The 13,126-nt window shown below is 43.3% G+C and overlaps 1 protein-coding gene across 49 annotated transcripts in view; it reads right to left on the reverse strand.

Annotated features, from left to right (window-relative positions):
• Window positions 1-13,126, reverse strand: part of PTK2 (protein tyrosine kinase 2) — a 279,891-nt gene that overhangs the window by 35,389 nt on the left and 231,376 nt on the right. For 48 of the 49 annotated variants that reach the window (XM_070221906.1, XM_070221887.1, XM_070221892.1 and 45 more), the window contains 2 exons: window positions 10,184-10,295; window positions 2,911-2,997 (listed from right to left, as the gene is read on the reverse strand). In XM_070221906.1, coding sequence (XP_070078007.1) covers window positions 2,911-2,997; window positions 10,184-10,295 — 199 coding nt within the window. Of the gene's footprint in view, window positions 1-2,910; window positions 2,998-10,183; window positions 10,296-10,905; window positions 11,377-13,126 lie in introns of those variants that run through there. The other variant, XM_070221924.1, reaches the window with a different exon arrangement.

Consider the following 13,126-nt stretch of genomic DNA (forward strand, 5'->3'; position numbering starts at 1 on the left):
CCCCAAATGTTTGTCTTCTAATGAACAAGGCAGATGGTGGGAGAAGTCCTGCCTTCATGTTCTAACAGTAATGACCAAGGCAGAGAAGACATTCAGTTGGATGTGGAGAAACACTTCAAAGCAGAAGGAAAATAAGAGGAATGTTTTTATATGGTTCCCTCCCTCACTCAAGCGAAGGACAGAGAACAGAATCAGTATTTTCCATAACTCATTAGGCTAGTATTGGATGGCCAGGATTGTCAGTGGATTTTTTAATGAGATAAAGCACAGCCAAATCCATATTTCAAATTTCAACACACTTTTCAACAAAGATATTATGCATTTGTTAGGTCTCTAGGCATTGATTTATACCAAAATTGCATACTGACAATATGTAATTAATAAACTTTCAAATAAGATGTACAGATAGCGCTCCCAGTTTACCTGAATGAAAATATTTTAATAAAAAAATTATACTAAACATGAAATGCTGTAGCATGACTATTTTTGGTCAGAAAGGATATATTACTGCCAGAGAACTTTTAGGAATTTTTGCAACAAAGAGATTTCAAATGATTTAAGGAGGTTTCTCCATAACATCAACCACGCGGGAGGATCAAACGAGCACTTTAGGCTAAAAAGGAACATGAAATAACACCAGGAAATGTCCTACAGCTGTTCTCATTTACAAGCTAAGGAAGCTTGGGGCTTGGGAGAGGTTAATCATTCATTTGATGGAAAAACGAATGTGTCTATTTCCTCCCTGAACTCAGTCTCTTCTACACGGTGCTACAGGCACTTAGGCACAGCCAAGTCCCTGTCCTCGGGGCTTTCCACTCCAGGGGGAGAGGCAGCACTGACCAACCTGTAGCAGAGCCCCAAGTCGTGGAGGTCCTGCAGACTGACGTGCCCCAGCCACAGGGCCGGGACCCACTGAGGCTGCCACGACACGGAGCACATTCTCTTTCTGTAACAGCAGGCGCTGCCATGTCTTCTCTGAACGAGTCTGGTACCCAGTTCCTGCTCAGTGCCCACTGAGCTCTACTTTCTGAACTGCCAAGGCACAGACGCTGGGACTGCCCCAGGTCCTCTACTGTCTGCCACAGCTTCGGGTCTCAGTGATCACACACGTGGGTCTTCTTTTCCTAGGCCACTCACACACCTCCAACTGCTCTGACCGCTTTCCTGGGTCAGGGTTCCGTCTCGCTCATCCCTCTGGTGATGAGCCATAGCATGAGAGAATCAGTAACCTAGGCTTCTGGTGACGGGGGGCCCTGAAAGCTCCTCTCACAGGAGAGGGCATACCTTCTTCATCTTCCTGTTCCCAGTGCCTAGAACAGTGCTGGACACAGAGGGGATGAACAGTCAATGCCAGCTTACTGAATGACGAGCTGCCTTGGAGAACCCAAATGATTTACACTTTCCCCCAGGGAAGTGGGTATCTAGTACAGTGTCTCCCAGAACAGGGCTCTCAGTCATGCACTAGAATCACCTGTGGGTGCTTGTAAACAATGGGATATTCCTGGGCTCCGCTTCAGAATTAGTATATTGGGATCTGGAGGCAGTCAAGTAGGTAAAGAGCCTGATGTACCCAATTCACCGTTCTGAACTACCACTAACACATGCTCTAAACCACGAATACTGCTCTAAACTACCACCAGCACCAAGGTCTTTTCCTTTCTCCTAAGAAACAGCCTACATTCTCCCCCGGTACCCTAGTAACAACAGCTGAGAATTTTGATCCATATGAATCCAAGAGGCCTTAATTTACGTCATGTTTTATTTAGCTCATCATCATCAATAAATCATATATTATTCATTTGGATTTCAGCTATTCTTCAGTCACCCACTTTCTAGTAAAGTCTGGTTATCACAACTAATCCAGTTAACCAGTTATGAACATGGACAGCAGAAAGCCCAGTGCTATAAAAGGCACTCTGCTACAACAAAGCCATAAACAGCACAAATGACAAGAGATGATTTTATTTCTTGGAAATTATCTGACAAATTTCTTTTTTTTAATTATCAAAATAACATTATTATAGATAAACAATCTGTAGTACAGTCATACAACAGAACACTTCTCAATACTGAAAAGGAATGAAGTGCTGACACCCTCAACTCATCGACATCACACCGAGTAAAAGACGCTGAGTGCAAAAGAGGACACACCAGTTGATCCAATGATCTGAAATTCTAGAATAGGCAAAATGACTCTCGTAATTGAAGTCAGAGAGTGGCTGCTGCTGGGCAGGAGGTGACTGACTAGGAAATGGTCTGGGGAACTCTCTAGGGTCATAGAAATGTTCTGTATCTTGATGTGGGTATGGGGTACACTGGTGTATACAATTGTCAAAACTAAGATCTGTGCACTTCACTGTAAGTAAATTACGCCTTAAAAAAGCTAATACTCTTCCTTCAAACACAAAAACAAAGAAACTACTGACTTTGCTTCTGGGCCTTTTCTTTCAAGGATAATCTTCTCTAATTTGTACAGGATATTGGTCTACAAGCATTACACTCTTTCCACACTTGTCCATATGGCATCTCACCTGGTTTTTAAGGTAATTTTGAATTTTATTCTTGCCTTCCAGAAAAACCACCCAGTTTAACATTACCTCGGCATAGAGTGTGTCCACTGGATTCTCTCTGCACTTTACCAGAACAGAGGAAGGGAAGGGACCCAAGAGCTGTGGGGGATGTGACACCTGCCCCAACTACTTTGAGACTGAGTGGATACAGCCATCTACATGGGGACGTCAAAACAACATTCACTTAGACAATTAGGAGGTTGACTACTTTCTTAGCTTTCTACTCGCCAGATCATACTCATAAGTAGAGAAATAAAAAACACAAACATACACACTCTACCTCCCCACCCCCCAAATGTGCTGAAGAATAAAACACATCTACCTGCAACGACTGGTATACCTGGTAATGATTGGTTTGCACCATGTGCTGTGGGCTGGGGTAAAATCCTTCGCTGGACCTTGGACTAGGATAACCAGGTCTGCTGGGCTGTGAACAAATCAACAGAGCATCACATGAATGAGTAGTTTGGTAAATTTATGTTTTATTGAAAAGAATAAAAAAATGTATATCTCTAAAACAGCTTAGTCGGAAAGAATGTCAAGACATTTCAATGGGGGAAATAGTCTTTTCAACAACTCATGCTGGGACAACAGGATATCCACACGTGAAAAAATGAAGTTGGACCCTTTCCTCACAACATACACAAAAATTAACTCAAAATAAATCATTGATTTAATATAAGCGCTAAAACTATAAAACTCTTAGAAGAAAACGTAGGAGTAAATCTTTGCGACCTTGGGTTAGGCAAGGGACACCAAAACCTCAGTCAACAAAAGAAAGAAAAGATAAATTGGACTTCATCAAAATTAAAAGCTTCTGTGTTGCCAATGTCACCATCACGAAAGTGAAAAGACAACTCACAGAGTGGAAGAAAATATTTCCAGATCATATATCTGATAGGAGATTCATATTGAGACTATATAAATAACTCTTATAACTCAACAATAAAATGATAAATAATCTAACAGTGGGGAAAGGACTTGCGTAGATCCAAAGAAGATATACCAATGGCCACATGAAAAGATGCTCGACGCCATTTGTAATCAAAGGAATGCAAATCTGGATGCTTTCTGTGCAGTGAGCTAGATACTTGGCTACTTACTGGCTGTGTTACCTCAGGCAAGTGAGTAAACCAATGGGTTTCCATTTCCTCATCTACAAAATGGGAGTTGAGCCAGAGTAACTCTAAAGTCACTTTCAGCTCTAAAATTCTCATTCTGTTTCTGAGATACGTGAATTTAAAGTTCACAGCAAAAGAATGGTTTAGTCTGAAACAGCAGGTAAGACAACAAAGTCTTCTAAACCTGAGGGATTTAACAAAGTGAAAACCCATCATTCACCAACCAAATTAAGACCAGAACGAAAGGAAGTGGCTTCAGGTCCCAGAAAGCCTGAGGGAGAAAAGGAAACGCAAGGCCTGTGTCTCTTTCCCATGGACACACGGGGTCGTGGATGAACACATGCTCTGCTAGAGTTAAATTCTGAGTAAGTCTGAGTCTCTAAAAACAGTCTCGTGTCCCCCATGGCGTTGCTTACACTATCCCCTCGGCCTGGAGTGTCTCCCACCTCACCCTGTAGATCACCTCCTGTCCTCTGTGTCTCTCACATGTTACTTCTTTCATGGAATGGCTCCTATTTCTCCCACCTAACACACACCTAAGTCCTCTGCTCTCCTCCGTGGCGCGTGTTCGGATCCTGACTGGGACTGCGGTTACTTCTGTCCTTGCTCCAGTCCCGCTGTCAGGGCCTGTTAAATCTCTATGTGCAGACCTAGGTGCTTTACACACAGTCTGACAATTCTGAGAGCAATGCTACCAAGCAATAGCACCGCCCTATTTGACTGAGGATAAAACTGAGGCTCAGAGAAGCCAGGCAATGTGAACAGGCTGCACAGCTGGTCATGGCAGAACTGCCTGACTCCAACATCTCTGTGTGGTGAGGCTGCTCTACGACGAGCGCACTTCTGACTCCCAAACAAAAAGGAACACACAAAAGGAGCTGATGAGAGAACAGCAAAATCTCTATACACCATCCCACAGTCACTCAAACACTTAAACAGGTAGCAGATGACAACACTTGTAAGGTTCCATTTCAAAATAAAAATAGGTAAAAAGGTGAAAACATGTTTTATGGCAGATAAAACTACTGCACAAAGAATACCACGACGTCAGACTTTGCTAACGTCTAACCAATGTGTGGGTACACACTGGCAAATGCATCCGAGAGTGTCCACGTATCGTGAACACAGTTCTGCTTTTGTTCCCTACATGTAGGAACTCAGCACGGCAGTCAGGAGCCCAGGCTCTGGCCCATAGGGCCAAGGGCACCTCAGCTCTCCGTGCCTCCGCATCCTCAGTGATCCAGAGGGACAGAGCTGTCACAAAGATGAAATAAGCTAACACACGTCAAGTCCTTTGAGAATGGCTTCCATGTACGTATCCAAGTGTCACCTGCTCCTAAGCATGGTGATTTAGCAGCGTCTCTACATCTCCTCCTTGAAGACAGAAACTTGGATTTTAATAAAGCACACTATGGAGCTGAGAGAATTTTTGTTGAAATTCTCCCAAGCGAGGAGGAAGACATAGGAAAAACTGAAATATCCTAAAGTAGTGGCTCTCCACCGGGCGACAGTGCTCCTGCCTGCAATTAGGGTCGCTGAGGGTGCCTGAGACGATCATAATGTGTGGCACTTGAGGTGGCAGGCAGGTGGGTCACAGAATGGGTCCCAGCAACAGGAGCTGTTCCACTTTCAGACATCTCTCCCAACCTCACGCAGGTGATACAACAAGTCCTGTCATCTGGACCCACAACTCTGTTTTACGTATGAACACAAATAATAGTTTGCAGAGTTTATCAGACATCCTATGTTCCAGGATGGCAACTACTGTGTATAGTGATAGACAATTTTACTGTTTCATTTGAACTCTACCAAGACTCTTCAGCATTCTAGAAAATCACATCACCAAGACTGATGAGGTGCACCTTCAGCTGCGGTGGTGAGGCCCGCGTGCGTAGCTGTTCTATCGATGGTGAGCCCACACGCAGGTGCTCGCTGGCCCTTCACCACGCTTGACTGCTTTATACACGTGTGTGCATCGTGTTATTACAGATTACTTTTATTTCTCTTGCGTAGTTAGCAGTCTTCTGGCAGTACTGGGATTGTGAAATCAGTATGTCATTTTATTATTATTTTATTTCAGGATCAGTAAGTGGGGCATTATAAAATATTTTTTAAATAAAATGGCGTGCTGGGTCTGATTAGGGTTGAAAAACACTGTTCTGAGGCAGCTACTCTCAAACATTTTATTTTCAGGACCCTTTACATTCTCAAAAATTACTGAGGACTCCAAGAGCTTTTGTTTATCTGGATTATATCTACCAATATTTACATTATTAGAAATTTAAACAGACACTTAAAAATAAACTAATTACATGTTTTTTTAAAAAATTTAATTTTTCAAAACCAAAAAAACCCAATGAGAACAGTGGCACCTTTTACATTTATGCAAACATCTTTCCTGTCAGGGTTAACAGAAGGCAGCAAGTTCTCCTATCTGCTTCCGCACTCAGGCTGCTGTGGTGTGTAGCATACAAGAAAATCCCGCTTCACGTAGCTACGCAGTTGGAAAAGGAGGAGTACTTTAATAGTTTCTTGGCACGATTGTGGATATTGTTTCTTGAAAAACACGCAAACTCAACAAGTGGCAGTTTCTGAGAGATGACTTGCAACATGGAGTCTGAGCGTTCTCTGTCACATCACAATCCATTACTCTCGCTTGTACTGTGGATGGGCCTTGGACCCTAGCGTGACTTTGTAACATCCTGACTGATCATTTGGGAAATAGAGATCATTGAGTTATGCAGATGCTCCCAATATTGACACATTTAGTATCCAACATGAAAAAAAAAAAATCACATTTGTTAATACCGTTCTGAGCTCATCAGAAAAGTCTAAGAATTGGGAAGCTGTCAAGGTCGTGGTAATGGATATGTTTCCCCAAATTCTCATTTTTGCTTGGAAACTCCAATTTTATCACTGGCAAATACAATCAGTTGTTCTCCTTGATGAGAGAGCCTTGCATCTTTCTTTTTTGAGAAAATGTCTACCAAATGTGCAACTCGGAACAACTACAGTACATGTGCCAGCCCTTCTTTTAAGTACGACTGGTCTTCCAAGAAAACAGCGGTTAGTCCCGCTCGCAACTCAGTCCCACAGCGAGCGGTTTCCCTGGAGAGCCGCCTCGAGTCTGGCGTGCAGCAGGAGTGCCTTCCACGTTCCTCTTGTTTCCTCACACAGAAGACTTATCACTGCTTCATCAAGGTCATTCTTCTTTCTTACTGTGTGAGCACAGGGTGAAGAATACAGTGACAACTAGCATAGTCTGGTGCCACTGCCCTGACTCGTGCCAATGTGACAGCAGCTTTACCCATCATGATGTTTGAACATCAGTGTAAACGTCAACACAGTGGACAAAGGCAAATGACATCTTAACATTACTATGAACAAGTTTTGATCTCCTGGCCCTCTGAAGTGGCCCTGGGGACTCCAGGACCAGGGATCACACTCTGAAAAGTGCTGTCCCAAGGTACTGTTATCCCAAGGCTCTCCACTGATCCTATAGGTATCTGTAGGATGACAACCTGCGCCAACGAAACGAGCCCTAAATGGGACCCTTCCCATGCCTGGCTCTTTTCCAAAGATTACTATGTGAAAAAGTTGGTATTCAGTACTGTTGAAGAGACCAGGAACATATTTTTAGTAATTAGCTTTGTGGTTATAATGCTTTTGCTATTAAGTATAATTTAGCTTTTACTTTTGAATCTCAAATAGGGGAGAGAAAAATATTTTTCTTTAAAAAATTAATCAGGCTACGTTACAAATTTTATTTATTAGTACACAAAATTTATCTACAAAAACCTGAGATCCTACTTGAATTAAAGAATTCCAAGTGGAATATAGCTGTCCTAAGATACCGTAGGTAGAATTATAAAAACTCACAAGGATCCACAGAGTCTCCACTTCTCAGGGCAGAGGAACCTGCAAGAGGAAATACTGGCCTACCACCTTGGAAACGACAGACTCATCTCAGACTTGTCAATACCGTGCCCATAAAAGCGGAATTTGATCCTAAAGATGAATACGGAGAAGGTAAAAACTGCACATAGGCCTTGATTCTGATTGGCAAGGGAGTTGAAGAATTAGTGTATTTGTCCATCATCATCAAGCATTTGGATATAGATACTACTGGAGATGATTTTCTAGCCATCAAACACTTTTAATCACGGTTTTCTTGAAGAGTCAATATTTTAATCTTTACGGGCCACACTGCCACTGGAGCACTCCTCTGTCTGTGTAGGGTGAAACCAGCCATGAACAATACACACGTGAAGGGTGTGTTCCTTCCAATACAACCTTAACAAGAATAGGCAGTGGGCTATAGTTTGCTGACCCGTTTAAAGGGTAGAACAATCTCTGATTATAGAAAAGAGCCTCAAAATACACACTCTGAAAACATCTCAAAAAAGAAAGAAACGTGAAGATATTTAAAAATGTAAGCAGAAGTTGTCTTTGTACTCTAAAACAGAAAAAGGCCTAATCACCTCATCCACGAATCTGACATTATAGCTTTCAAAATTGAGCCAAACCAAAATTATTAAAAAATATAAATTAAAAATCCTACAGATTGATATAGAAAAATGTTCAGATGGACAAAGTTCTTGAATTCTGCTGGTTCTAGGGGAGTGCTGCATTAGTTGGTGCTCATCAGCAAATAATTACAGGACGTGACACTTCGATGGCTAAGTAGAGCGCTGTGAACGCACGATCCACTCAGGCCTCATGATGCCCCTATGAGGTAGGGAACAGGTACACTCCTTTCAGAGATGAGGCAAGTGAGGCTGGGACAGGCAGGTAACTTGCCCAGTCATCAGAGTCCAACATGAACAGATCCACCTGGCTTCCCGGCCTGAGGAATTAACTTTGAGACACTCTTGCCTCCCAATACTGGACTATTCTGCATTTGTTACTGTGTCAGGAAACAGGCAAACTTGGACACATGAAGTGGAGGGTCTTAGATGCCGAGATCAAGGGTTCAGAGTCGTTCTGTGGCTAACCTAGGATTTGCTGCTCTTGTTGTTAAACTAGGAGAGACAGAAATGTTCTGGTTTCATCATTAATGTGCTTAAAATAATGTCTATGGACAGGTGACATGGCCTTCCTTCTTGAGGCCTCCATTTTCCTATTTGTTGAGGAGGCTGGATGACAGAACCCTTCACCTCTAGAATGCTGAAGAACTCTGTGAACCATGTGCATCCACTTTAAAAGTTTGATAATGTTTACTGTTACACAGTTTAAAACTGACCAAGAAAATAGAAGCTTTCAGGCATCATGATTAAAAAATCAGTACAATATTTAAACAGCACTTCATGATAACAGATTTCTGAATATTTTTCAAAAAGAAAATGAAGTAAAGGATTGTCAAAGTTGCTTTATATAAATATACTTTTTTTTTCTTGGCGAGGAAGATTGGCCCTAACCTAACATCTGTGCCAATCTTCCTCAATTTTATATGTGGAATGCCTGCCACAGCATGGCTTGATAAGTGGTGCATAGGTCTATGCCAGGAATCCGAACCTGTAAACCCCAGGCCACCAAAGCAGAGCACACAAACTTAACCACTATGCCACTGGGTTGGCCCCCAAAAGTTTCTTAATATATTTTTAGCTAATCAATTATCAAATAGAGGTAATATTAACTGCAAAATAGGCTATTATCTATTTACCTTCCAGCAAACAATCTGAACTGGATTATTTGTGGCAAGTAAGCCAGTGTGTGAAAATACCATCCTGTCAAGAGCAAAAGCTGTATCAAGAGTTCTAAATCTGAGGAGAGTGTCTAAGGGCCAGCTATGCCAGACCCCCAGGCATAGCACAGCTGAGCACGATGGGAGGCTCCGGCTGCCTCCCGGAGGTCGGAAGGATGGAGGTCAAGGATGTGAGGTGAGTAGGCAGACGAGGCCTGAGGATGCTGCCAGCAGATCTTACAAGCAAATGCAATGTGCTCCCAGTTCCCACACCAACAGCTCAGCTACAAGCCACAACGAGACAAGGGCAGAAAACGTACACAAGGTTCTCAGCAAAACAAAACACAAAGGAACAGGGTCGGGTGGAATCTGACTCATTTTAAAATAAAGCAAAACGTGAAGCATTAGTGGCCTGCTTTTAGCCCGTCTGATGTTCTAATCTTGACTCGATCATCAGCGAGGCCCCTGACCACCACCAACTCCCTGACCAGCAGGAGTCAGGCTGCTCGTGTATGACTGGCGAGTGGGGGCAGGGCGGGGGAGGAAGACAAGGAAGAGCATGTGAAGATTATACCGGATGCAACCATTCACTGCTTAAACAGCCTATAGGTGAAACGCAAATTGGGAGAATGCGTGCACATGAGGGCCCTATGTAGAGGAGGAAGTAAGAAACCATAGTTGGCGCTGTAACGATTACACTTAGAATAACCTCATACTTGGTCTTCTCTCCACAAACAGCAGCTACCTCCACCATAAACCTCCAAAGTTAGTAGGAGTAATGCCAAAGTTGGGGTGGGGGCCTTTGCTACCTTGGGTGGTGCTTCGTCGGACCCTCCGGAGTCCCAGGACACTGTGACCTGTCTTCTGGACTCCATCCTCATCCGTTCTTCTTGCTGAACCTTCTCCTCTTCCAGGATTGTGCTAGAGAGACAATACATGGTTTAAGGAGCTGACAACCAGAGTGAGTTAGCACACACCAGGCCCCACCCTGACTTACTGAAGGAGCAGCAGCTGGCTAACAGTAGGTGATGATAAAGAAAGGCAAAGAGGATCAGGTTTCTAATCCCTTACAAAATGATTCTAGAACAGCCTTGGTCGAAATAGCAAGTCCATTTACAGCACAGCCATAGGTAAGAAAAGGACAGCTGGTAAGATAAGGAGAAGATGGGGAAAATCAAAGACAAGCCAAGATGGAATGTTCGTACGCCAAAGTTTATTTTCAGCAGAACAGAATCACGCTGAGAAATCCCAAGCAGCACTTAATCAAGCACAGACATGTCTCAGGACAGACTCTTCACATGAACACAGGCCCCCACATAATGTGACCGCATCAACACATTATGTGGCAAATTAGCCATCTGGCCAACAATCTCCTAAACTGCTCACTACGATCTTCCTACTAACTCTCAGCTTAAGCAGTACTTTATCTCAACAGGAAAATACGAAAACAGGCAACAGGATTCACAAGGACCTCTGAAAATGCCGGTCGCTTTAAACTGTAAACGCTGTAGTTGGTAACACGGCTACTTACCACCGCTTGACTACTCAGGGGCTAGCTGCCGTCCCACATAATCCTGCGGCCGCTGCGGCCGCTGCTCCTCAGCGACTGCTGGCGGCTTCTTAGTCTTGGACGCTTGCCATCACATCAACTATCGAGCACGCAGCCAAGGCGAGCCTTTGCTAACTCCCATGCCACAGGGATTCCCCAGGGCTCAGCGGGCGGCCGGTCTTTGAAACCTTCGTCCTCCCCGTGACGAACAGGTCTTTCCTACATGCTCGCAACTCTCGAGTCCTAATACTGAAGCTCATTCAGTTTCTAGCCTCCTGGTAGAGTGCAGTAAATAACCACCCAGAATTACTCATGAAAGAGTGAGGTCAGATGCACCAGACCCTTTCTAATCTGGGAATTTGCTTGACTGTTTCAAAAAGACATTCCTGCCTGACTGGAGGCTAGAGCGTGCTGTTTCTCACACAGCCTAACTCATGCAGTCACCTTTCACTCAGGAAAAGACAGATAAACTCATTTTATAATTGCCCTGAGTCGGCAAACCATTACAACAGATGTAAGGGCTTTTCTTTTTTTTTCTTTTTTAAAAGAAAGGGAATGTTTTCTTCAATGAGCACATTAGCATTTTAGGAAAAAAGCTTTTTGTCAAAAGATTCCACCTCCTCCTCAAAATATGATTTCGATTTTCTTCCTGCTCCAGCCAGATGACCATGGCTGAGAAAACAACATGAAATCTCAATGATACTTAAGAATTTAGTGGCACCTTCAAGACTGGCAAGGTGCATGCTGGGCTAGTACTGTTGGGAATCTGGGCCCCGTCCAAGAGTTGTAACTCTAGTTTAAATACACTGTGAATGTCTGTTTGATTGACCTTTGTTCCCACTAGGCTGGGAGCTGCTACCTGACAGCCCATTCTCACATGCCAGGAATGAGCACAGATCCTAGATCACAATATGTATCACTAATGACAGGCAAATGGATGAGTGAAGCCAACAACAGTCCACTGACCAGCGAAGAAGAGCCTGTTACCAAGCCGCCTAAACTCTCAGCAGGGAAGGGCTGCAGCCCACTTCCTCCGAGATGGCCACTGGGAGCAGGAGTTCAGTCTGAGACCACTGGCCTGATGGAGGAGCCATCCCTGGATAGGAGTTTATCAGTGCCCTGCTCTCAATCTCCCGAGCCTCAAAACAAGTAACAAATCCTGAACCAGAATTTCCAAAAACTTCATAGTGTTAAGCAAATGAACAGTCCCTAAAAATTAAGAAAAAAAAAATCAAGTAAAAAATATTTGCGCTTTTCTTCCACTTCTTCAAATAATTGAAATACAGGTAAGCTACGAGAAGGCAAAGAGTGACAAATTCTTTAAGGCAACGGGAACTCCACTTTAAGTAGGTCCCATTAAGGCAATTTATTTCACTTGGGTTGTTTTGTGACCTGGGCCACCCTGATCTTACCATCACTGTTCCCCACAGAAACCTCCACAGAGGTCACTTGAGGTCCTTTGCCATGAGGAGACCCTCTCAGGCTCCAGCTGCCCTGACCCTCCTGCCCGTACTCACTGCCCCTGCTCTCGGACCTACTCAAGTTACTGTCTGAATCCTTCTTTCAGCCCTTCATCATCTACTCCACCTATGTTACTTCACTGCTTAATGGGACTTGGACTGCAAACTTCCCACGGTTGTCAGACTTGGACCCAATTTCTCCTGTCAGCTGTACAGCATCTGCCTATGGCAGGCACTGCAGTATTTCTTTAACTGACCATGCCAGTCTTGTTCCTCCAAGAACACAGAGATAACCAGGAAGCAAGCTCCTTTAAATCACACTACTTCATTCTCACACCAAAAATAACATGTTAGATTCTTCTGAGAAACCAGAATTTGTTGCTCAAAGTAGTCAAGAATATAAATAACTCATAAAATATCTGTTTTTACAATGGGAAGACTATTCCATAGATGGACTAAGAGTGCACATGGAGACATTTCTGAACTTTCTCTTTACAGCTGCTGAAGAACCCAGAGCAATAAACTACAATGTGCAGAGTGTCAAGGAGGTCAAATTTAAAAATATTTTCCCAAACTACAAATATTTTTAGTAGCAATACATTCCATTTGAAAGCTTTTAGCTGCCTAATGTGAACTGGCAATGAGCCCTCATGTTTCTTCCCGGGATGGTGGTTTCTAAGTCTTAAACTTGCAAACAGATGAAACAATGAAAGCTCAGATTTTTATTTAACGAACATTATAAC

The sequence above is a fragment of the Equus caballus genome, chromosome 9, assembly GCF_041296265.1.
Source record: "Equus caballus isolate H_3958 breed thoroughbred chromosome 9, TB-T2T, whole genome shotgun sequence".
NCBI classification, from domain to species: Eukaryota; Metazoa; Chordata; class Mammalia; order Perissodactyla; family Equidae; genus Equus; species Equus caballus.